Here is a 27,500-nt window from a genome sequence, read left to right as displayed (position 1 = left end):
GTTTTGTCATTATTCAACATATTAATTCTTATAGAAAGCTTTCTACTACACTCGCATATATCAATCTTAAAACTTGACAAATCATTTTGGTGGCTGTAGAGAGAATCAAACGATTTTTTCAAGGATTTGTTCAAGATTAACTACACCCGATTCATTGATCAATGATGTATAACATTTAAGACTTTTCTTGTTCTTGGTCATCATCACTGTCGTCGTTGTTGTAGTCGTAGTCGTTTTTATCATTATCATCATCATGATGTCGTCATCGTTGCCATCGTTATATCATTATCGTCGTCGTTATCATTATCATCATCCTCATCATAATCATGATGATGATGATGGACAAGGTAAGTGAGTAAGTAAGGTTGGTGTTGGAACATTTTAGGCACTTAAAAATTCGGGAATACTCTATCACTCCACGCCATATCAGAATTATTCTCATACTCTGCCTTATTATTATTTTTATTTATATTCATATAATGTTTCTTAATCTGATGAAGGGCTTTGTATCCGGAACATTTTTTTTCAAATGATTTCATGTATATTCAAGCCTATTATTCAGACGACTATGACTTATCCTGACCATCAGTAAGGAAGACTATAAACAACAGGGAAATAACGTCTCGACATTCACAAGTTGAAAAACCAATCCCTTTACAGCCAACAATGAGCCCTTAATACTTTTGGTAATAAAACCTATAAACGTCGAGGCGATCATAAACAAAAAGGCTCAATCGAAAAGAAAAAAATATCTGGAGACCGCATAATATAAATATTCTTTGCTTTTTAAACACTCGACAACGCGAACAGCAAAGGGACCAAACCATTTAATTGTTATTGTTTAAACGTGCCAGACTACAACAAATCGAGTTATGTCCCCTGTTCACTATTGTAGACTCTGCCCCCATTTTCGGATGACTGTTCTCGTTCAAATAAACAATTCAAGCGTATTTAAGATGAAGAATTAATTAAACAGCTCGTTCTTTTCATTCTACTCCACCTCTCTGAAAAATACAAAGAGATATTTGAAATTTGGCCAGAAAACTCATCCTTCAAATATCAACCGATTAAAATAATATTGCTAAAACTCTCAAACCTGAGACTTCAAGGAAATTCCAGGTTTGATAGTTTTTGACAAGATGTGGGTCATTTTAATCTAGATGTGGGCCATTTTGATTTATCGATATTTGAAATATGCCTTTTCTAGCCAAAATTTTATATACGTGTTTTTGTCTTTCTCAGAATATGGCAGTTCTAGGAAGCCTTAATAAAAATGCGGTCTCTGTTTGGAAGAAAAACTTCTCATCATCGCAAATTCTCCGACATGGCTACATTAAATAAACACAATTATCTGCAGACTAAAAATTAATTCTGCATCTGGCCTTTCATCCATTTTCAAATCTCAAACGTACAATCCTTCTTGATCGCCGCCATGATGGCGCGAAACAAACTTGCACAAATAAAGAGCTCAAATGTTAACCTTTAAATTCATTCTGACAGTGATTCCTCGTTATATAGTCCGTCATTTTATCGCCAAACTCGCTGATCGAGAAGTGATCAGGGGCATGGGATGTATTGAATCCATGGTAACCTGATCGTTATAACGCCAACTCATTTTATATACAACATAAAACGCGGTGGTATAACAAAGTTTTGCCATTTCTATTTCTTACTGTTCTCTCGTCCTCCCTATTTTCCACCCTACCCCCAGTCTATTTCTCCCCCCCCCATCTCTCTCCCACTTTCTCTCTATCTTTATTCCCATCTTTTTCTCTACCTCCTCCCTCCTCTCTCTCTCTCTCTCTCTCTCTCTCTCTCTCTCTCTCATTTCTCTCTCTGTTCCTTCCCTATCACTTAGATACAAAATTAACCAATCTTTTCATTTTATAGATTGGCTGACAAAATAACAAAGCGACATGTAACATGTGGACAAATCAAGTTTGATTTTCACACTAATATCCATTTAAATTTAATAGATTTACTGTCAGCCGCCTGCCATAGCAACAAATGTTTGTCAGTTAAATTAATACTTCGGTCTAGCTTTTATGTATCTTTCTGGTAATATCAGCCCCAGGGAATAAATTTATTATAGTTTACTATAAAGATAGCAACTGTAGATTTTATCTGAGTTTGAAAGCGCACGTGAAAAGTAATGAAATTGTTGCTGCATGAAGCTCGACAGAAAAAAATGAAGATAAGTATTGAATTGTAAGTTTCAATTTACTAGACGAAGACAGACACTGTTGACGTTTTGGGTTTCCCCTTTATCAACAAAACACGATGAATGAAACACTAAAGACGAATGAGATATGTGTGAATGGCGTAGTTAAGGTGAATAAACAAAAACAATGATGGGACAGGAAATAGAATGCCTCTTTTTAAGGAAGTACGAATTAAAATATGACAATATCTGCATACAATATCTTACGTTTACATCTTAAGATAAAAGAGACAAAAAAGATAAGACCGAGATCTTATACCCACTTCTTGAAGGCTAAAATTGGAGCTTATTTCATGGGCTAGCAAGACCTCTTCACACGATAATAATGGTCTATAAGAGAACAACAGCTTTTCAGAACAACGATCTTTATGAACATGACATAAATTAACGTATTTAAATATCAGACATCGAAGCAAATTAAGGAAGGAGTATAAGGATGGAAAAATATAGTAGGCGGAAGAGGATGAGGAGGGTGAGGAAGAGAATGGGGAGGAGAAGGAGATTAATCTAATCGGCGGTATTTCAACTCATTAGTTTGTGTTTGTTAACTTATAGAATTCATTCCCTCCTTTAAGATATGACTTTGGAACTCAAAAGTGTAATCCATATACATATGATACAAGAATCACTATGCGTCCGCAACGATATATAATATTATTATAGGCTTTTAAAAATCTCTGTTCTATCTAAAGGAAACCGTTTCGAAGCTTAGAACAACGTTGTCTATAATTGTATGATAAAGACCACATGTTGCATCGTTTGGTTAAATTCGACAGTGATATATATATATATATATATATATATATATATATATATATATATATATATATATATATATATATGGCAACAAATATGGAAATTGGTTAAAATAGGTACTTACCAATCAGTTCGACGATGATGAAGAAGATACTGATGAAGCGCATCATAGTCGAACCCATTTTGAGGCCGTGTGTCAAATAGATGTATGAAAGCCCAATATTACTTCACAATATCCAAATCTAATCTGTTTGAGCTGATGCTTCAAGATGACCGCGATTACAAAGAAGAGTGGAGACCAATGACGCCAGAATGTGTTCACAACAAAAACCTATGGCACAAGATGTGTAACGAATGGATTGTTTTGCATGTTTAATTGAAAACTATACATTGACCTATGATTCAGACATTTGCTGTGTGAAGTTTGCGTCAAAATTGTTTCTTAGATTTCCTTTAAACGTTCTTGTGTACACGATGAATCCTTTTGTCAAAATGTAGAGTTTAACATAAAAAATGATGATCAATTCACATTTTGATTTTTATATCTATTATTTCATATAAAATGACGTTAAGAATTTAAGGAGCAGGTACCGGTGTAAGATAAAGAACTGAACAAGTGTGTATGAAAAGTGCCAGTCAAGGCAAGATAGAAAAATACAAGAAAAAAAAAAAATCCCAAAAATAATATCAAAATACTGGTCCCATTCAACATAATCTATATAAGTAAAAAAAAGTGTTTAAATTTTTAAAGTGGTCAGAGGAATAAGGATGTATCGGTAGGGATGGAGTTTGTGTCAGTTTTATCATTAAATAGGATGACCGTTTTCCTAAACATGAAAAACCAATCAAAGACAGATTGTTAAGTATTTTTAAAAATAACAATCACAAAAACATAGGTTAAGATATCAACCGTTACAAAACAAATGAATGTTTTGCCATACAAATACAATATGGATCTATTGTTATTATCATCATCATCATCTTCATTATTATTATTATTATTATTATTATTATTATTATTATTATTATTATTATTATTATTATTATTATTATTATTATTATTATCATTATTATTATTATTATTATTATCATCATCATCATCATCATCATCATCATTATCATCATTATCATCATCATCATCATCATCATCATCATCATCATCATCATCATTATTATTATTATCATCATCATTGGTATTGAACAAAGCTACTGAAATTCAAAAGGATTCATATTTCTCCAGTCGAACTCGAACCGAGGGCCGCTTTAATCCAAAAGTCACTGACTTAATAGTACATCACTGGTTTTCCATTTATAACAGGAATATCGATATATCATATCGCATAATGAGATCGCCAGCTGTCAAAACCCTGACCCAAATAAATAAAATCTATAATATCTACAGACGGGCTAAACGGTTGTTGTAAGAAGCGAGGTCGGCTAAATTATGGCAATTTTCGTTTTCAATAAAATATAGTTCGGATGAGCCCCAATGTCTAAAGTTCTGAAATCTGAGACTTTCTCTCAATGCTGCGTAAAAATTGAGCCTATCTGGTTTTAAATTTGATTCTATTTGTTAACCATCGTCTCAAAACGGTATTGTTTACAGGTAATACCAGTCCTTTGATTTTTGTAGAGGTAAGACTGTCATACTCGAAATGAAGCAAATAACGGTCTATTAAAATGACTGTCGTCTTGTCAAACCCTCTCAAATCTTGGACTTCATGAAGTCCGGGGAATACAATTTTTTATGACAAGATGAAAGTCATTTTAATGAATTGATATTTGAAGGATGAGTTTTCTGGCCAAAACTTTTAAAAGTGTTTAAATCATGTTTTTTCAGAGTACGACAGGAGAATTAGGATTCAATAGTCTGATGTCACGTCCGCCTTGCAACGAGCAGCTTGGTTCTAAACAAAGAAAATCGTTACTTTTTATTCTTCATACTGGCTACAACTTTTCCCATGTCATATGATCAGAATGTATAAAAGTCGAAACAAGGTTTTTAAAAAAAAAAATTAAATGATCTTTTATATAGCGCAATATCCACTAAATGTGCTCAAAGCGCTTTACAAGGTGTCCCTGGTCAACAGCAAAATTTAACATGTAGGACGGGACATAACGCCTGTTAGGCGATATTACATTTTTTTTCGGACAAAGACAACGCTGTTAACGGCCGGGTACTCATTTTACACCTGAGTACGATGAGAGAATGTGAGTAAAGAGACTTTTCCAAGGACTCAACTATGCGCCGACCGCGAGGCTCGAACCCAGGACCTTCCGATCCGAAAGCGAGTGTCATACCACTAGACCACATAGCCCCACAAACATGATCAGATTTATAATGTTTTTCTCTTCTGGATAACTTTTATGCTCGTCGGAGAAGTATTTCATAAGGGCGTCCGCCATTGTTCCGATAGTTTAGAACCAGTTACTAAGTTTCTATGCGTCATTACGAGGGAAGTGACGTCACGGCTGTTGAACCCTATTCAAACTATTTTATTCTCGGTTATAAATCGTCAGATGGGTGTTAGTTAATTCAATGACAGAACGAAGGCATCATCAATCTTTAGATCATTGTTTTTGGAGTACATATTTGAGCTTATTATTTTCACTTTTAATAAATCGCTATCAGCAAAAAACAAAAAACAAACCAAAAACAAAAAAGGGTTTATTTTAAATTTACCTGCCTCAAAAATCTAGAAAAGTCATTTTCGTTCACTGGTGATACCCATCATGCTATTTAACACACACACGCACAAAATGATTTTATTGTTTATTTGCATGCTAAGGAATCACCAAATATGTTATAGAATGTTTTAGAAAGGTTATCTAACATTTAAACTCGCGAACATAATCCTTACAAACCACGGGAGATACAACCAACAATTTTCTCATTCTGATTTCATTTGTAGATATCCCGAAATTTATACAAAAACTTTAGTAATCAGCTATAAAAACGTAATGCTGTGTTGAAGAGCTGAACATGATTTTTCATGTATAGAATGCGTTTTAACAATATTATGAATTTCTGATTTAGTGAAAATTTTTGTTTTTTGTGTGGGGTAGGTTGGGTGCGAAGTTTGGGGAAAATGATAAAAATGACTGGTAAGGAGAGAGTTAATACCATCTTTCGCAAGTGTGAGAGGAGGTTTGTTGTACCTTATGACAATAAGCTTCAACAGTCGTGACGTCACGTCCCTCGTAATAACGCATTGTAACTTAGTAACTGGTTCTAAACTATCGGAACAATGGCGGACGCCCTTACGAAATACTTCTCCGACGAGCATAAAAGTATATCCAGAGGAGAAAAACATAAATCCGATCATGTTTTGACTTTTATACATGAGATGTGAAAAAATTCTAGCCAGCATGAAGAATAAATAGTACTAATTTTCTTTGTTTAGGACCAAGTTGCTCGTTGCTGGGCGGACGTGACATCAGACTATCGAATCTTATTGTCATTTATACGAATCGATGAATATTCATTTAAGTTTGTATCTCACGTATATCATCATATTACTCTTGGTTTGTTTCAACGTTTGACAAATTGTATAGAAAAGAGAATGAATCAAATAATTAAAAGGAACTCTGGCGTTTATGAAGAACTAAATTTGAAGATAGCAATGGAAAATATATACTATTAACAAACAAATCAACAAACAGGAAAATAAAACTATCGAAATCATATCAAATCAAAACAAAACAAAACAACGACAAAACAACAACAACAACAAAACAATACAACAAGAATATATTCATATCGTTGTCTTTAGTAACTCCGAGCCGATTCCCAAAATATCTCAGGGTATTCGTATCAGACAAAAGAAATCGGTTTATATCTTTACGTTTTCATTTGACAGGGCAGTCTTGGGAAAAAACATAATCCAAACAGCTTGTCATTAATCCTCTGAAATAATAGATGACGACTCGTTTTTTACACAGATTTTCAATATGTGGTGAATGTTGTTTCTTTTTTTTGGATAGGATACTATGACCCTCTAACAGTGGTATTGGATACATGGACAACCTAGTTAAAACAGCGTCGCACCAAAGTCTCAATATTTTCTTTACATCACTAGTAAGGAAATATCTGATATAGCGATCTGACATGTGATAATTCCGCTTATAACGACATTCTGACTTGCTGGAATCGGAATAATTTTTTTCATTTAAGTCATAACCAGCTCACAGAATTTGCGATAGAAGTCTATATAAAATCTAATGTTAATAAATTCGTTTCCGACATTCTTATAAAAACGGAGTTATCACAAAAATTTTGAGTTTAATGGTAAAATAAATGAACTCTAGGTTTATATTTTAAGATAAACGAAATCTAGGTTTTTATTTATTTATCTATTTATTATTAATTTATTTATTTGTTATTATTACCTTAATTGAGTGTAAGATGTTGTACAATTCTCCACAACAACGAAGGAAAACTTCTACTCCCAAGTTTTGTATTTGTGACTATAATTCAATTTCTAAGAACAAATCAAATCCTGAAATGATGCTGTTTTGAGGAAAAATAAAACCACCAGAATAAAACAACATATATGAATGAAGGCTAGACCTGGCAACTATTTATGGTGCAAACACAATGTCTTCGCAACTATTAAGATGCATTCCTGTGAGATAATGTGATCAAGTTTTGTTTGTAGGTGAGAACAGTATTGCAATCCTGGGTGAAATAATATGATGTGCAGTGATATTGTCTTGTACTGGGATAGATCTGAACGGTTTGTTGAATTAGCTGTGACTTCTGTCGTTTACAATTCTATTGAACTTCTCTAAGGAGTATGGAGGATTTCGAATCTGAAAATAGAAAAAAGATCATAAAATTAATTTAAAAAGTTTTTTAAAAAATGTCACGAAACTGTACATACATATGGGGTTCGCCACGTTAGTCATGAAATAAATAACAATGTGTAATTGAATGTAAGCTTAAATTTAATATACGAAAACAGATAAAATGGACTTTTCGGGTTTCCCCTTTATCAACAAAACAGTATGAATGATACACTACAGGCGAATGAGACAATGTGGTAGTGGCGTTGTTAAGATGAATAAACAAAAACATTGATATGCAGGAAATAGTAGATATGCTCCTTTCTAAGGAAGCACGAATTAAAATAGAACATTAGATATTTATATAAAGAGCTCAATATTTTTTTAATATGTATTCGTATATTAAATAAAGCTTACATTCAATTTCACATTGGTATTTATTTCTTCGAGCTTCAAGCAGCAACATTTACAATACATATAAGCCGTGGAATTTTCTGGGTCGATGACACTATGTCTTCAGGTTACAAATTCCTTTTCCCAATCACTTTCATTTCCCTCCATATTTATTGACAGCTAGCTTGTCGTTTATTACGTGGTGAACAGTTCAGCTTAGGAACTTAGGACGTGATTGCCTTTTTTAACCCACCAAAAGAGAATGAAACGTGAATTGCGATTCGAAGTGCTCAAGGGAACGAATAAGCCCATTGATTATATTATACTCGTACTATTCAATTCAACCCATTATTCACTCTTGTTTGGTGTTGTTCGTTGCCATTTATTGTGAGTAATTTTATCGGTTGGTTGGGGGTCCGGATAGCTCAGTGGGTAGAGCACTCGCTTCACAAGCAATGGGACCAAGATCGATCCCGGGTGCAGTCGAGATTATTTCTGATTCCCCCCCCCTTGTTCATCCAGCAGTGAATGGGTAGCTGAGTCTGTTAGATTTGGAGGAAAGTACTTTGCGGTAGACTAGCATCCTACCCAAAGGATAACAACCGATTGCTATTGTCCGTTTCACGATAAAGGAACCGGGATAAACACCAGCTCCATGACGACTTTTTAAAATTTCATCGGTCAATATCAGGTTATGCGTTTCCGAAGGCGATGACTATGGGCTAACTCACACCGGAGACGGACACCGACGATCCGGCACTGCCGTCCCCTGCCGTCTTCTGGATAAAGACGTCTGGCACGGACAAAATACTAAGAATAAAGAGAATAAGGAGAATAAGAGTAATAATAATAATAATAATAATAATAATAATAATAATAATAGTTATAATAATAATAATAATAATAATAATAATAAATAATAATAATAATAATAATAATAATAATAATAATAATAATAATAATAATAATAATAATAATAATAATGATTTACATTCAATATAGTGCTTTTTATGCAATTGCAGTAAGCAATGTGAGGTCAAAGTTAGATAATTCAGCCTCTATCATTATGCACTATACATAAGTATCAAACAACTTCAGGGGAGCAAAAGAAAAGAGAAACTTGTATCATTTTGTATGTAACACTGTGACGTTGCCATGACCACGGCATTGCACGTTTACTTTGAGGAAGTGTTTAGGTAGGCCGGCGGCGACCTATAATATAATGTAGACGTTTCCCATACCCAGGACTCCAATTACTGCTCATGCCATCTTTCCTTTATTATCGTCACGACATCCGGATACCATTTTTAAAAAAGAGTAAACAGAAAACCACGATGAAGTCTGCTAGTTTGTAAATTTTTTTTTGACTTGGTGTTGTTTTCTGACGGAGAACATTTAAGAACATTTTGCTTGCTTATCTAGGTGTAATTAACCAGTTGATTGTTGACCAATCAAAACATGGATTTTGTGACAGATCTTCGCACAGTTCGTTCTTCATAAACGTGAATTGTATTCAATAGGCAAAATTCTGTCCACGAAGAACTATGAAGAGAAGACACAAAAATAGTCTGCTGACCTCCACAAAATAGCCTGTTGACCTCCGGAAATAGATTCCAACTGATGACTGATGGGCCGTGTCGAGAAAACCGGAAACAGAAAAGTAACTGCCCCAGGGAACCACGGTAAAGCAAGGATACGTAAGGGTGTCTGGAGTCTGGGACAAAATTCGAAAAAATCTAAGCAGAGCAATAATTTAAAAATAAACCCCAACTAAATAAAGCAGTGATATTAATGAAGAAAAAACCCCAACCCTATTAAAGATAGAGACCAAACGGAGAAAAGCCCAGTCAAAGAAAACTAATTTATTAAAAAAAGACAAAAAAAAAAACCCCAACAAAATACAGAAACAAAAACAAACAAACCATAAACCCCCCTCCCCCCCCAAAAAAAAACCCAAAACAAAACAAAACAAAAAAACACCAAAGCAAAACAAAAAATAAACAAACAAAAAGAAGAGTAATTCGTGACCTGTCCGCCGATTCAATCCGAGATGAATCAGATATTTTTAAAAAAATGGTATTACAAGTCAGTATGATCAAAATTATGTGATTTACGAAATTTTATTTGAAGAAACCTCATTCAATGGCATTATATATGTGTCATTTGATAAATGAAAACTTAACTAATAGTCAAAAGTATGGAACTTGGCCTGATTGACGTGTTTTCTTGAGGATATATATATATATATATATATATATATATATATATATATATATATATATTCTATATATATATATATATATATATAGACTACACACACACACACACATATATATATATATATATATATATATATATAGACTACACACACACATATATAAGTATATATATATATATATATATATATATATATATATATATATATATATATATATATATATATATATATATAAAACCCAAAATTAACAAAAAATAAAAACCCAACAAAAAGCAAAACCACAAAAAAAGGAACAAAAACTAAAAGAATATTTAAGAAAACAACAAAGAACAAAATTAAAAAAAACCACACCCAGAAAGCAAACAAACAAAGAAATAAACAAAACAATTACAAAACAGGCAAAAATGTCATATTTCTATTTAAAGTTAAATTCACTATTCAGCCAGTGTCTCAGCCTGGCATAAGACCGATTTTATACCGACGGGTCAGATTTAAATTTTAACCAGTTGCCTGCAGTACCAAGGAAAGACACCTATTAAAATATGGCCAGAAAACTCGATCTCAAATATCGATCGATTCAAATAATACCCATCTTCGAAAAAACTCTCAAATCTGGATTTTGACATGAAAAGCATGAGCATTATATTGAGACACCAATTATTGGCTATCCAGACATATATTATTGTTCCATTCTTACACAGACCAATAATTTAAAACTATCTGTAACAGAAAAGGAAGGACGCTGGGAAAGGGGGAGGGGGGAGCTGACGAAGAGCACAGACTTCTCAAAACATGAAAAGAAGTATTTACTACAATAATAAGTGATTACATTTAAAAAAGAAAATAAAAAGATTTGATTTTGTTACAAGAACAGGAATAAAAACAAATAATTGAGATCAACTTGTTAAGACAACATGGAAAGGATGGAGGCGAGAAGAGAAATAAACTGATGAGGAGAGCGTGATGGAGGGCTATGGGGGGAGGGAGGGGGATGAGATAGGAAGATGATATGTCACCTCCCATTTTATCAATTCCTCAAACAACGCAACAAAGCCACGATCCTTGGAAACATTTAATTACGTCTCATTGTTGGAGGTTGTTTTCAATAGAATTTTATGAATTTTATCATGATTGGAATTGCATAAAAAAAAACAGTTTTGGCTTTTATATTTTACTTTTATTTTTCCCTGCATATTGATTACTTTTACACCCCCTTTTCTCATTGTTTCCGATGGAACACAAATAATTCGCTTGATTTTGAGATTCAGTTATAAAGGGTTCTTTTTGACAAGGATCGTGGCATGCACGAGTCGGGCAACCAACCAATTGCATGACAGGATACAAGGAATGACAGGAAATGGAATGACATCACAACGATCGAACACGTGACTTGACAAGGAACAAAGCGACTTTTTGAGGAAATAGCTTGACTCAATATGAAGTGTCAAAAATTGGATTATTTTTTTTTTAAAAGGGTTTTTAATTTTCCGTTGATTTGTTAATGAGATGTCATACATTTTATCACCTCTTTCAACTTCAACTTTCATGAAAACCATTTGGGAAAAACAAGTCGGAAATGACTTTTTAATTTCAATATGACATGTTTTATGATTGATTCTTACGATTAAAATCACAAAGCAGTTGCTGATTTAAACCATGAAAAAAAAACTGCCAATCTCTGGAAAAACACGTATTTAAAAATTTGCCCAAAAAACTCGTCCTTCAAAAATCGATCGATTTAAATGACCCTATTCTTGGCAAAATCTTTCAAACCTGAGAATTCGCTAGTGTCAGGTCTGAGATTATTTTTTGCCAATATTAGGGTCATTTTCATCGATCGATGATTGCAGGACGAGTTTTCTGGTCAAAATTTTAAATATACGCATTTTTACATAGTACGGCAGAATAGTCATATTGCTTTCACAGATCTTAGTTATATTCGAGCTTGAGATAGTTTTGTGGTACAATGCAAAAGAAATATTAAATGACACGGGTTTAACCCTCTTTCCTTATAAGAAAATCGTCACATTCGTTACAATACAACCAACATTTTTCTTATTCAAATTTCACTTGTACATCATAACATTTTTTTTAAAATGATCAGTGTGTTGTATAGCATGTTTTGCTGAAGAAATTATGTATCGCAACAATTTACTATTACGTTGAGTGATAAAAATATTTTTTAATGTTAGTTAGGTGTGAAGTTTGAGGATAAATCCTGAAAATGGCTGGTAAGGAGACAGTAAATGGTACGAAATGAAAAGTATCAGTTAAAAAAAAACAAACCTAGGTTACCCATGCATCGTCTGCAATGCGGCGCCGTGAGAAGCAAAGGGTGGCCAGGTATCTTGGTTAAGGAAACAAATGAGATGCTGACAAATGGGCTGAAACATGGGTCTTCCGGGTATTAGGCGCATATTTCGAGTCCTGTTGTGGCGGCCCAACGTTGAGTCGTTGGAAAAGGCTCTTTACTCACATTACTCACCGTAATCAGATTTTAAATGAATACGTGGCCGGTATCGGCGTTGTCTCCGTCCAAAAAAAAGTGTAATGTCGCTTTTCTTATTAAGTGTTGCTATTGGCTTGGGAATCATTGTAAGGTTCTTTAGCACATTTAGTAGATATTGCACTAATATTATATAGTTCATAAGTGTGACGTACAATGCTCCCCATCGCACTAAGTTCATAGTCCTCTTTCAAAGTTCATGACCTGAAAACTGAAAATCAATGCAGTAGTCTGTAATGGAACGCGTTACCATGTGAGGAAATCAAATATAAATGTACCGGATTATTTGACCACTTGGTGTTCAATTACAGATTTACAGCAACATGACCCTCAGGGTTTGTCCCCACACTCCTTATACCATCACCTTATACGACCTTCTTCTGTTTCCAAAATCACTACATCCTTGTACTCATATCGATACTTTGACGTACCTACTCTTAAAAATGTAGTCATTCAGAGCCATTTAGACCATGGAGCCGAAGTTTATCCCGGTTTCTATTGCGTGAAACGGACGATAGCAATTGTTTGCTACCCTTTGGATAGGATGTTAGTCTATCTTAAAGCCAGATCTAACAGACCTAGCCACCCAATCACTACTGGATGGACAAGGGGTTGGGGGGGGGGGGGGAGGAGGTCAGAAAAAATCTCGTCGGCACCCTAGATCAATCTCGTCCCTTTGCGTGGTAAGCGAGAGTTCTACAGATGAGCTACCGGGATCCCCTCACTCTAAAAACGTATTTTAACAAGTTTGGCCAGAAATATCGTTCTTTAAATATTGATCGAATATTAAATGACAATCATCTTGTCTCTTAAAACCTGGAACTTGACCATACTAACAAAATGGCGTCAATTGATTACATTACAGAGGTGAAATCTTATTGAAATCTGATGACCATCCCATTACATGAGATGCTTGGGAATCACCTTTAGACATTTCATTTGTGTCAGGCCATGTTTGGTGAAGAAGAACACACGCCCCCCCCCCCAATCCCTCAAAAAGAGCAAGGAAAAATAAATATGTGTCAATGGGTATACAATAATACTTAAGATTAAAATGCAGCATATTGAAATGAAGACAAGGAGATGGAAATCACGGATAATTAATTAATGGGTGAATGCATTTCACACTGATTGTTTCCCTTAGTTAATAGTCAGTTAATGCTATAATGAAGAAGTGCTCCAGAGCTTTTCTTGGTTTCAATAGCGTGAAACACGACGATAACAATTGCTTACTACCCTTTGGATAGGACGCTAGTCTATCGCACAATACTTTCCGCCAGATTTAATAGACCCAGCGACCAATTACTGCAGGGTGGACATGAGGTTGAGAAAAAAATAATCTCGACATCACCCTTGATCGATCTCAGTCCCTTTGCTTGTGAAGCGAGTGCTCTACCATCTGAACTATCAGGACCCACACAATAGTATAACGAAGTCAACTAGGATTGAAAAGATGTTTAAATAGCTTGGTGAATTCTTTGAGGAAATAAAACTCACAATTCGTACAATTTTTCAATAGGGAATGAGATTAGCGCAAGAAGAGCGTCCCTCATTCATCTGTGGTGTTTCATTCATCCTGTTTTGTTGATAAAGGGGAAACTAGAAACGTTCATTTGATCTGTTTTTGTAATTAAATTGAAGCTTACATTCAACTTCACGTTATTATTTATTTGGAAACAACAGTAATTTGTTTATTGCGAAGCCCTTCCATTAGACCTTATATTTTGTCGCTCATTTATTGCAAGATTTGAATTCTCCCAGTGAGTCGTATTATTTACTACTTATTGATGTAATCGAGAGCTTAATATGTAGCCCATCATCTAAAAGGGTATTATGTAGAAATGATCAAGATGCGGAAAAGTGAATCAAAGATCAAAATGATACAAATATATTTTTTTTCCAATTAAAGAAACGATCTTTATTCTTCTTAGAAACAAATTAACTTGATTTGGACTACAAACTCTATTTTATGTATCTACATCACCCCGGCATAATACAATTTGGAGAAGATAGGTCACAATTTAAACAAAAGTACAAAAAAGGGGATGGGGGTGGGGGGGGGGGAGTGGGATTATAATGGATGGGGGTGTTGAATAAATATCCATATCGAGTGTTTAGGGTGAAGGAGTACACATCCTCCTCAGTACCAAAATGTCTGGGTTGTGGCCATTTCGATTCACCGGACTGAAAGACCGACTCCCATAATTCTCGGATGGATGGAAAGGAGTCCAGACTAATCATACAGGCATTTATTTCCATGGATTAGATGGATGACTGATGACTATCCACGTCACAAGTCTCTGATGACGTTGTGTGAATCAAATCCCCCTTTTAACATGGGATTTTATTTCCAAAAAACTAGAGGTGCCTAAATAAGCCAATACAATGGAGATGCAAATCATTATTTTTAGGTAAATTTAGATAATACGTACTGGAAATAAAATCGATAGAAAGTTATAGGGAGTGACTGTGACTCATATATAAGGGAACAACACACAACAAACGACGTTTTGGCCTTTGGACTTTATCAAGTAAACACGATATATATATATAAGATTACCATAATATAAATATAATAATGTCATAATAATATATATTTTGTGTTTACTTGATAAAGACCAAAGACCGAAACGTCGTTTTGTTTTGTGTTGTTCCCTTATAATATTTGAGTCACAGTTATTCCCTATAACTTTCTCTCGATTTTATTTCCTGTATGTGTTTTCTAAATTTACTTAAAAATAAAGATTTTACATTGCAATATGTTTTAACGAGCGTCTTTTTGCGTGAATAAATTATTGAAGATCATAAATGAATGTTTAAGTCAAGATATTAGTGGGGCCAAAGGTGTGTCAATGTAATAAATTGCTTCTTTTCTTTCTTGTAGTGGCTGACGTCTTTCACGCACAGTTTTAGCAATGTTCAATTGAGAAAATAACACATCGCGTAGTCTCTGTCCGAAAAAAAATTGGTGTATCGCCTTTCAGGCGTCATGTCTCGTCTTAACCCTCTTCCGCACTAGGACAGGACTGTCCCAGGACAGTCCTGTCCCGAATCTGTAACATATAGAATTTACCCTCCTTCCGCACTAGGACAAAACTGTCCCGGGACAAATTTGTCCTGTCCCAATGGAGAAAACTTCTATTCAAAAGGGGTTCCGCACTAGGACAGGACTGTCCCAGGACACACCTGCGCGAATGCATTATTTTTTTTTTTTTACAAGACTCAAAAGTTTTTTTGTAGGCAATTGCAACTGTAATAATTCACATTTTATGAATCAACATAAGATACGACATGACGACAATGATTTTTTACACTGTACAATGGGATTTGTTTACATAAGATTTATATAATCATGAAATATTCTTATAGCAAAAGTAATATTATTGCTACTGCTACTACTACCACTACCAATACCACGACTACGACTACGACTACGACTACGACTACTACTACTACTACTACTACTACTACTACTACTACTACTACTACTACTACTACCACTACCACTACCACGACTACGACTACTACTATTACTACTGCTACTACTACTACTACTACTACTACTCCTACTACTACTACTACTACTACTACTACTACTACTACTACCACTACCACTACCACGACTATGACTACTACTACTACTACTACTACTACTACTACTACTACTACTACTACTACTACTACCACTACCACTACCACGACTACTACTACTACTACTACTACTACTACTACTACTACTACTACTACTACTACTACTAGTAATGGATGAATAGAAGTTGCATATTTCTGTGCTTTACCACGTGGAAAAAAAAAAGACAAATTGAAAGAGAAAACAATATTGGGTGCATCCTTTAATGACCCAAAGATTGCTCAAGGGTCAATTCCGTAGACTCTATGGTGATCTCCGATCTTATCTTAAAATGACTTTCTTGGAATCACCTCATTTTACCCAGGTGCAAATGAGTACCAGTTCGCTGATGAAAGTAATCTTTGACGGACTAGCATCATTCAAGAGGATAATAGAAAGTCAGCATGCTTCGTACCCGAAAGGCATCAGTTGATTAAGTCACCTCGCCTAGCTCAATTTGCGGCGCTGCACTGCGGCTGACGCCTGGTTATACCTTGTCCTAGCTAAATTTGCGGCGCTGCATTGCGGCTGACGCCCGGGTTATTCCAGTCTTACCTTGGAATAGACCCTCGAGAAAAATTTCCCCTATGGGATGAAAAAATGAATTTTATTATTTTAAATTTTAAACTGTTATCTGTCTGCTCAACGCCACAGAAACATGGATAAGTTCCGGATTTATAAGCTTAAGAGGCAAGATGGCCTATGGTTAGCGCGTTGTACTCTGGACTCAGAGGTTCTGTGTTCGATTCCGACCGAAGCCAACTTGTACTTTCTAGAGCAAGAAAATTTACTCCAATCACTCACTCCATTCAGGTGTAAAAGGGTACCTGTCAAGCTGGGATAGTAATCTGCGATAGACTACAGACTAGCGTCCCGTTCAAAGGTTTTCAAACAAATACGTTAATTGTCCGCTTCACGCTATTGAAACCGGAATAACTCCTGCACCATTGGCTACAAGGCTCTAAAGGACTTAATTTGTTTTACAATGAGTCCAAGTGGCTCAGAAGGACTAACTTATAAATATTTTCATTGAGAATTCCCGAAATAAATAACGATAAAGATAATTGATCCCACAAGTTACCGAATAGATGTGCGACCGGTTTTAGACACGTTACTGCTGTGTCCAAAGTGTGACACTTCTTAAATTTATTTATAAACATACGTTTTTAAATTGCCGAAACTATTTATGTTGCTATGCCTTCTTTACGTGGTTTCATCACATAGAATTATTTTTTGAATTGTTCTTGCTTTTTTATATTCAGAATTGAAATAAATAAATAAATTAAAACTGTGAAATTGAATGTAAGCTTCAGTTTAATATACGAAAACAGATAAAATGGACGTTTCGGGTTTCCCCTTCATCAACAACACATGATGAATTAAAAACTACAGACGAATGAGATAATGTGGTAGTGGCGTTGTTAAGATGCATAAACAAAAAATTGATGGGCAGGAAATTGTATGCTACTTTGTGAGGAAGCGCGAATTAAAACAGAGCAATAGAAATTTATAAAAGGTTCGTACTTAATTATGTCAAAAGAGGGGAGGCGGGGAGGAACTGTGTAATGCAGTATAGAAAGTGAACCAAAATAAAGTGTGGACTATTGTTGGAAAATAAATACAATGGAATTGGAAATAAATACAAAATATAAGGGATGTAGGTATTAATATATTAGTGGCATTAGCCACAGCAGAAGCAACAATAGAAGTAGTAGTAGTAGTAGTAGTAGTAGTAGTAGTAGTAGTAGTAGTAGTAGTAGTAGTAGTAGTAGTAGTAGTAGCAGTAGTAGTAGTAGTAGTAGTAGTAGTAGTAGTAGTAGTAGTAGTAGTAGTAGGAGGAGGAGGAGGAGGAGGAGGAGGAGTATTAGTAGTAGTAGGGATGCAGAAAATAAAGACAGGCATTTCAATTTTGACACGGCGCCGCCAAGTCTGGGACTTTTTTGTCCTAGTGCGGAAGTCTGCTATATTTTTCTACTATCACAAACGATATGAACACGGGACTGGGACAGTCCTGTCCCGTTGATTTTGTAGCATTTCACAACGGCTTGGGACACAACGGGACTGTTTTGTCCCGTCCCAATAGGTGCGGAAGATCTCTCTAAATTCTATATGTTACAGATTTGGGACAGGACTGTCCCGGGACAGTCCTGTCCTAGTGCGGAAGAGGGTCTAGAGAAATCTTCCGCACCTATTAATGCTACAAAATCAACGGGACAGGACTGTCCCAGTCCCGTGTTCATATCGTTTGTGATAGTAGAAAAATATAGCAGACTTCCGCACTAGGACAAAAAAGTCCCAGACTTGGCGGCGCCGTGTCAAAATTGAAATGCCTGTCTTTATTTTCTGCATCCCTACTACTACTACTACTACTACTACTACTACTACTACTACTACTACTACTACTACTACTACTACTACTACTACTACTACTACTATTTCTACTGTTACTTCTGCTGCGGCTAATGCCACTAATATATTAATACCCACATCACTTATATTTTGTATTTATTTCCAATTCCATTGTATTTATTTTCCAACAACAGTCCACACTTTATTTTAGTTCACTTTCTATACTGCGTTACACAGTTCCTTCCCGCCTCCCCTCTTTTGACATAATTAAGTATGCACCTTTTATAAATTTCTATTGCTCTGTTTTAATTCGCGCTTCCTCACAATAATATTTCCTGCCCATCAATGTTTTTGTTTATGCATCTTAACAACGCCACTACCACATTATCTCATTCGTCTGTAGTTTTTAATTCATCATGTGTTGTTGATGAAGGGGAAATCCGAAACGTCCATTTTATCTGTTTTCGTATATTAAACTGAAGCTTACATTCAATTTCACAGTTATAATTTATTTATTTATTTCAATTCTGAATATAAAAAAGCAAGAATAATTCAAAAAATAATTCTATGTGATGAAACCACGGACAGAAGGCATAGCAACATAAACATTTTCGACAATTTAAAAACGTATGTTTATAAATATAATTTAAGAAGTGTCACACTTTGTGACACAGCAGTAACGTGTCTAAAACATATCTATTCCGTAACATGTGGGATCAATTATCTTTATCGTTATTTATTTCGGGAATTCTCAATGAAAATATTTTTAAGTAAGTCCTTCTGAGCCACTTGGACTCATTGTAAAACAAATTAAGTCCTTTAGAGCCTTGTCGCCAATGGTGCAGGAGTTATTCCGGTTTCAATAGCGTGAAGCGGACAATTAACGTATTTGTTTGAAAACCTTTGAACAGGACGCTAGTCTGTAGTCTACCGCAGATTACTATCCCAGCTTGACAGGTACCCTTTTACACCTGAATGGAGTGAGTGATTGGAGTAAATTTTCTTGCTCTCGAAAGTACAAATTGGCTTCGGTCGGAATCGAACACAGAACCTCTCAGTCCAGAGTACAACGCGCTAACCATGGGCCATCTTGCCTCCTAAGCTTAAAAATCCAGAACTTATCCATGTTTCTGTGGCGTTGAGCAGACAGATAACAGTTTAAAATTTAAAATAATAAAATTCCCTTTTTCATCCCATAGGGGAAATTTTTCTCGAGGGTCTATTCCAAGTGAAGACTGGAATAACCCAGGCGTCAGCTGCAATGCAGCGCCGAAAATTTTGCTAGGACGAGGTATAACCCAGGCGTCAACCGCAGTGCAGCGCCGCAAATTGAGCTAGGCGAGGTGACTTACTCAACTGATGCCTTTCGGGTACGAAGCATGCTGACTTTCTATTATCCTCTTGAATGATGCTAGTCCGTCAAAGATTACTTTCATCAGCGAACTGGTACTCATTTGCACCTGGGTAAAATGAGGTGATTCCAAGAAAGTCATTTTAAGATAAGATCAGAGATCACCATAGAGTCTACGGAATTGACCCTTGAGCAATCTTTGGGTCATTAAAGGATGCATCCACTATTGTTTTCTCTTTCAATTTGTCTTTTTTTCCACGTAGTAAAGCACATTTACATGCAACCTCTATTTCATCCATTACTACTACTACTACTAGTAGTAGTAGTAGTAGTAGTAGTAGTAGTAGTAGTAGTAGTAGCAGTACCAATAATATTACTCTTGCTATAAGAATATTTCATGATTATATAAATCTTATGTAAACAAATTCCATTGTACAATGTGAAAAATCAAAATCGTCATGTCGTATCTTATGTTGATTCATAAAATGTGAATTATTAAGAGTTGCAATTGCCTACAAATAAACTTTTGAATCTTGTGAAAAAAAATAATAATGCATTCGCGCAGGTGTGTCCTGGGACAGTCCTGTCCTAGTGCGGAACCCCTTTTGAATAGAAGTTTTCTCCAGTGGGACAGGACAAATTTGTCCCGGGACAGTTTTGTCCTAGTGCGGAAGGCGTCTTACGTGTTAAGTGTTGCTGTTGGCCAAGGACCCCTTGCTTTGAGCACGTTTAGTGGATAATGCGCTATATAAAAAGCTCAATTAAAAAATAAATAAATAAATGGAAAAAATATTTCATTTTATTTATTTTGTTACTACGCAGGAAAGCAGAATTCAACAGAGAACATAATAAACATGCATCTTGTATTTTATATCCGTTCCTTAAAGTTATTTCAAGACGTTTACAAATTATTTCGCACCTGTTCAAAATTTTCTTTCAAAGCCAAAATACTCACGGAGTCAGAGTTTATCAAAGTTTGGAAAGCAATACGCACACAGTAGCAATTGCATGTTATGCTACACTTACCAAAAATAATACAACGAAAGAACAAACAAACAAACAAAAAACAGTCTAAAAACAAAATAGAAACCCAATCCCCCCTCCCCCCCCCAAAAAAAAAAACAACGAAACAAAAACAACTTAGGTAATATTCACAAGCCAACAAACCGCACTATTCAACGTATAAAACGAGACTTGACACATGTAAGGCGAAATTATGATTTTTTTGCGACAGAAACATCTCTATTACTATTACCGGCTAGTTACTCATTTTACACCTACGTGTTGTGAGAGAATGTGAGTAAAGAGCCTTTTTCAAGGGCTTAACATTGTACAGGCCCATAACGGGACCCGAACCAGGAACCTATTATTACAGGTCCGAATGCGAGCGTCATACTACGTATAAGACCACGATAAGTCCTCACAGATAGTGTAGTCCGTTATAGTTCATAACTGATCAGCAAAATCAATTGAGCATACAGTGTAGGAGTATTTATCACAATGAAGGTATTACGGTGTACCATCGAACATACAATGACATGTAAACAAAGTCCTGAGATCGAATTGGGATTGGACACATTAGATTTTTCCCTTGAGCAATTTGGGGACTATTTAAACCAATCGATATATTAGGAAGTAAAAGGAATTTTTAAAATGTATAAAGGCTGTCTGTCAGATTACAGCAGAGTTATTGTAGTAGGCAAATCAAATACATGTACAAGTAGCTATCGGTTCGTTGATTCAATGTCGTAAGAATTGCACTTTATTTTCAAATGACGAAAAAATATCCTCAGGCAAAAAACAAAAACACACACTCACACATACATAAACACACACACACACACACACACACACACACACACACAAACACACACATATATACGCACATACATACGCATTATATGCAATAAATAAATCAAAACGTACCATAAAAAAAGAAAAGAAAAACCGAACATATATAAACAAAACCAGAAACAAGAATAATATGACTTCACCAACTATTTAGTTGAAATAACATTATGTCAATATCAATATCTTAACAAACTATGTCTGCTCCATCACTAACACAGGAATGGTGAACTCTTTCTCTCTCTCTCTCTCTCTCTCTCTCTCACTTTCTCTCTCTCTCTCTTTCTTTCTTTCTCACTCTCTCTCTCCTCTCAATATCTCAATTAATTATCTCCATCTCTCTCTATATTTCTCTAACTCTCTCTCTCTCTCTATCTCTCACTCTCTCTCCTTCCTCCAATACCCTCTCTCCTCTCTCTTATTCCATCTCTTTTTCACTCATACACACATACACACAAACACACACACACACACACAAACACACGTACACACGTACCCAATGTCAAAATACTCTAACACAAATGCAGACACACCGCCAAATAAAACAGTGATTCATATTTAAAATCGTTCCAATATTCAGCAATAAATCACATTTCCAAGCCAGTGTCAAAGAGACAGGCGGGTTAAAAGAAAAAAAATGAAAAAAACATCCTTGATTATTTTCTTATCGCAAAATTGCTATCTACTTTGACCTACTCATTTCGTCTTTTCCCTCGTGAATTTATCAAGCCAGCTTTTCCTGTTTTAAAAAAATGTTTTTGTCCCACCCTTACTCGTTACAGACCTGTCTACTTGAATTTTGTTGTTGTTGTTGAACACCTTAATGTTTAGGAGATACGCATTATAATTAACTTTTAAAATCAATAATTGACCCTCATAAGGATGAAATAACACCACAGAACACTTAAAATTATTTAGTGTGGCATCATCTTTCATTTTCAATATGTTTTAATGACTTAGAGATGCTCATAAAGTTGTGAAATGAGAGCCAAAATTTCGTAGTTCTACCAATTTTTCGCAATGGTATGCAGGCCTGTTGTATAACGATCAATCCGCGATCGAACCAGCCATCATTCCCGGACTCAAATTGGCGCCTTGACTTCTTATCATATTTGAACTTCAGACTTGTTTGTTTTGGGGTTTTCGATTATTTATTACGTGAATACGGACGGCGGCTTATCTTCTAACCGTCTCTCGTTTATTTATCTTTCTACCAAAGCTGTTTTAAACAAATAAATGTTTTACTGTACGACATTTCATCAAAGCCCAACGGAATGAAAATATTTGTGACCCATGGCTTGAAATCGATATTACGTAGATATGGTTAAGATGTTGAAAATTGAATTTATAGAAGGTACACAATTGACGTCACTCAGCCCTTTGATAATGCTTTTTGACAGCCGTTTTTTTTTTTTTTTCAATTCGTTATTATCAAATTTGCGCATTATTGGAATATAAACTAAAAATTGAGAAAAAAAAAACCAAGAGAAAAGTAAAGAAAACAAAACAAAAAACATACAAACCAGGTTTCAAAAATGCATTAAACATATAAATAAAGCTACACATACTTAAATAACATATCGCATAAGAGCCAAAAAGACAGTTATCTTGGCAAATAAAAACTCTCAAATCTGGGACCTCGCGAGGTTATTTAAATCGATTGTTATTTGAAGGACGAGTTTACTGGCCAGATTTTTAAACACGCGTCTTTCCAGAGTACGGAAGTTAACTTGTTAACACAAATAAAATGGGGAATCTCTAGGATATTATACTGTAGGATGTCTCACTCTACCGGTCGGGTCTTTCTCAATCTCTGGATTCATCAAACCAAAGTAACAACAGCATGCGATCAACTGATACCAAGTAATGAGTAAGGGGGTTTAACTCTGTTTATTTTTCCTCAACTTTGCCCTAATAATCTAGTCATTAAGAACTGTTTTTGTTTCTTTGCTTGAATTAATGATTCTTAGCAGTCTAAAACTATTCACCGTTCTTTGGTAATTGTCAATGTGTGTATTTGGATATTATTATTTAAACTTAAATTTAAACTTGAGCTTTAATGTAGCGTAATATCCACTTAACGTGCTCAAAGCGTTTTACAAGGGGTTCCTGTCAACAGCAACACTTAACACGTAGGACGTAACATAATGCCTGTTAGGCGATATTATAATTTTTTTTCAGTCAGAGACAAGGCTGTTGACGGCCAGGTACTCAATTTACACTTGAGTACGGTGAGAGAATGTGAGAAAAGAGCCTTTTCCAAAGACTCAACTATTATTTCGCAATAAGATTCTGCTTTTCTTCCTGCTTTTTGAATCTTGGGAGTGAGATGACCTTTAAGTTGCACTGTGATCTAAAGTTTCCAGGTTCGAGCTTCAGGTTTTTTCAATGGGCAACATTATCAAACCCCGATTTTCTAAGTGTGGACAATACGGTTGATACCTCTTCACATCATTGTTTGATGGATTCTCGATATTTCTTCACGAAATGCTTAGGTGACAGCATCTTAAGATGGCGTGAGGAAAGACGAATATTTTTTTTAATCGACCCTTTGACTATGTGTAATCATTTCCAAACCAGATATGTCGTTGAATTTCAATAACATATTTGTCAGAGTGTCGGAACGTAACAGATTTGTTCCGACAAACTTAAGTACCAAGTGCATTTCATTTTCATACAAGTCGAAAGATTGATGATGAATTGAATTTGCATTTTCTGGTATTTATACCCTCTCTTTGCTTGTGAATTGAGCGCTCTGCCGCTGGACACATAAAGGTTAAATCTGGAACATTTATTTCTCGTCCAACTCAAACCGATTGATTCAGTCCACCAAAGATTAATGTCGATAAATAAACTAACTACAGAGGTCTTTTCATAATAGAGTTACGTCGTGTATTTCACACCAACTGGGATTCTCTCTCTCTCTCTCTCTCTCTCTCTCTCTCTCTCTCTCTCTCTCTCTCTCTCTCTCTCTCTCTCTCTCTCCCTCTTTCTAATTTACCTCCATCATACAAAACGTGTGTGTGACAATTCAATATTGACCTCAGATTTCTCTGGCTCCAATTGAAAACTCCACCAGGCTAATGAGAAAACCTCCCCTTGTCTCATTCCAAATGCTATGAGTTACGTTAATAAAGTGAAGTAAAAATAAAAACAACCCGAGTTCATGTTTGTATTTCATTGTTAACAAAATTCCATCAGCGCTCATTTGTTTAATTGGTAAAGGGACAGACTCACATCCAACCAGACAAATTCGATTCCCCTTAAAGTCACGATTTTTTTCTGCCCCAACCCCTTATTAGTGAATCGGTAACTTAGGTTAATACTTACAAAACCTAGAGGAAATTACGTTTGTTTAATAGACTAGTGTTATATTTAGAAAGTGACATTCAATTGTTTTTCTTTGTTTTAACCCTCTCCATACCAGCCATTTTCAGAATTTTCTCCAAAACTTCACACCCACCCAACACAAAAACAGTCATTTCTTAGTCAAACAGAAAAGCAACTAGCACATTCAATACATATCAATGTTCGACAATATGAGCTCTATTACAGAATGTCAAATTTTTATAGCTATAGCAAAAAGAAATGAAATCTGGATGAGAAAAGTGACGGTTGCATCGTAACAAATGTAACGATTTTCCAATAGGTGGTAAGGAGAGGGTTAACGCTACAAAAACAAACAAACAAACAAACAAACAAACAAACAAACGGGAAGATCGCTGGATCCATGTTTCTAATTTACTTTAAAGCCAAGGTCATCGTCTTAGAAAAGAATTTAGAGCTCACCTAAAGCGAGGACGTAAATCCCTAGTATTTTCAAAGATCAAATCACTCATTGTCTGGTTCCTCAAAACACATATATTTTAAATAAGCTAGAACAAAAGTCACTTAACCCTATTCGTACGTCGGGGAAAACTGAGGTTAACCCAGGCCTTGTTTTTTTTTTGCTTTTAAAATAACTTATAATTCGAATTGTTCTCTGAAATTTTCAGTAATCCTCGAAAATTCATTTTTACAAAGGTTTCTGCCCAAATGTTGACAAAAAATTACATACCAGTGATCATTGGCGATTTTGCAACATGCCACTTTTTTAAAAACGGGGGTAACTTTTTGGCCCCACTTTCCGAAGAGAAAAAAACAAAAATAAAACCAAACCCGTATATATCGATTCGTACGTCGAGGGTAACTTAGTTAGACCATTGTGGAATCGCTATTATTTAGTACCTTTTAACTGCAATGTGAGAAGTTTATGCGTATTTGTTTGGTCCTTTGTGAATATAAGGCTTGAAAAAATAATAAGTGCAGTATAGCACGCTTATAGAGAATATTTTAAACAAACTTGTGGTATTGACAATCATCGTCTTTTCTTATTGTTTGACTGATATAACGAACTACTTATGCTTAGGTATTTTAACAATACAATTTTTTTTTGCTTAACATTGATTAGCATGAGACATTCAGAGAATTCAATTTGTACGTCGCTCTTTGATTTAACTTCTACCATGCCATTATTTCAATAAATCCTTACGCAGAAAGGAGCCTGACTTGAAACACAAAATAGCCTTTCACATTCTTTTTTTTAGGTAATTCATTACCGTGATATAGAAATAGTAAATGCCGTGACCAGGATTAAGTGATTTCGAACCAACATAAATTGTCTGTGCATGTATAAAAAAAATTGCAAAACACATATACTTACTTATGTAGGTTCCTTGTAAGAATACAACAATTAAATAAAAGTATCACATTGGGAAAAGAATAGATATGACATGAGAAATAACAGTTGAAATATATTCTTTGCTATTTCGTTATGTTCTGTAGAATCCACCTCTGGAAATAACCACAATCCAACGCAAAATATTGTCCATTACAGCAATGTTCAAACAAGCCCATAATTGCATCCGGTTATCAGACCTGCAAATATGTACATGTCGCTACCAACTCTTCGCTTCTCGTTTGGAACAAGGGTTTTTTTTTAGTTCATTCTTACACTGCTCATGCACAGGGTCTGCTGCAAATGCAATACAATTTATATTGTTCTTGGATTAGTAAGTTGCTGAACACTTTATTGCAAGTCGTTAGCCCTAACAGAATGATATTTTTTTTAATTTTGTGAATTTAAGCCATTTAAAAATTTAAATTTAAAGTTCTTACTTAACATGTTTCCTGAATTATAATGTAATATATGTATCTATGTATCCTTGCGTACGATCATGTCACTTTTTTTTTACTTTTAATATATATATATATATATATATATATATATATATATATATATATATATATATTTATGAGTGTTGGTGGGTACTTGTAGGTACGAAAGTGCTCGATAATGGTGGTTAGAGCTAATATATAATGTAAATTTTCACTCACATTTTTTGCCGAGAGGACGAGACGAAATGTGAGTGAAAATTTACATTATATATATATATATATATATAT

The 27,500-nt window shown here is 35.0% G+C and overlaps 1 protein-coding gene across 9 annotated transcripts in view; it reads right to left on the bottom strand.

Moving 5' to 3' along the window:
* Nucleotides 1-27,500, bottom strand: part of LOC144973020 (neuronal acetylcholine receptor subunit alpha-10-like) — a 276,772-nt gene that overhangs the window by 168,850 nt on the left and 80,422 nt on the right. For 4 of the 9 annotated variants that reach the window (XM_078914956.1, XM_078914960.1, XM_078914951.1 and 1 more), the window contains exon 2: nucleotides 3,102-3,458. Coding sequence is in view for 6 of the 9 variants with exons in the window: in XM_078914960.1 (XP_078771086.1) it covers nucleotides 3,102-3,159 (58 nt within the window). In the remaining 3 variants the exon portion in view is untranslated. Of the gene's footprint in view, nucleotides 1-3,101; nucleotides 3,459-6,822; nucleotides 7,081-7,366; nucleotides 7,790-27,500 lie in introns of those variants that run through there. The other 5 variants (XM_078914957.1, XM_078914946.1, XM_078914958.1 and 2 more) reach the window with 3 other exon arrangements.

Source organism: Berghia stephanieae, chromosome 5, assembly GCF_034508935.2.
Source record: "Berghia stephanieae isolate SIO BIC M18660-M18661 chromosome 5, UCSD_Bste_1.3, whole genome shotgun sequence".
In the NCBI taxonomy this organism is placed as follows: domain Eukaryota; kingdom Metazoa; phylum Mollusca; class Gastropoda; order Nudibranchia; family Aeolidiidae; genus Berghia; species Berghia stephanieae.
Note: the sequence above shows the minus strand (reverse complement) of the source record. Positions and strands in the feature narration are given on the sequence as shown.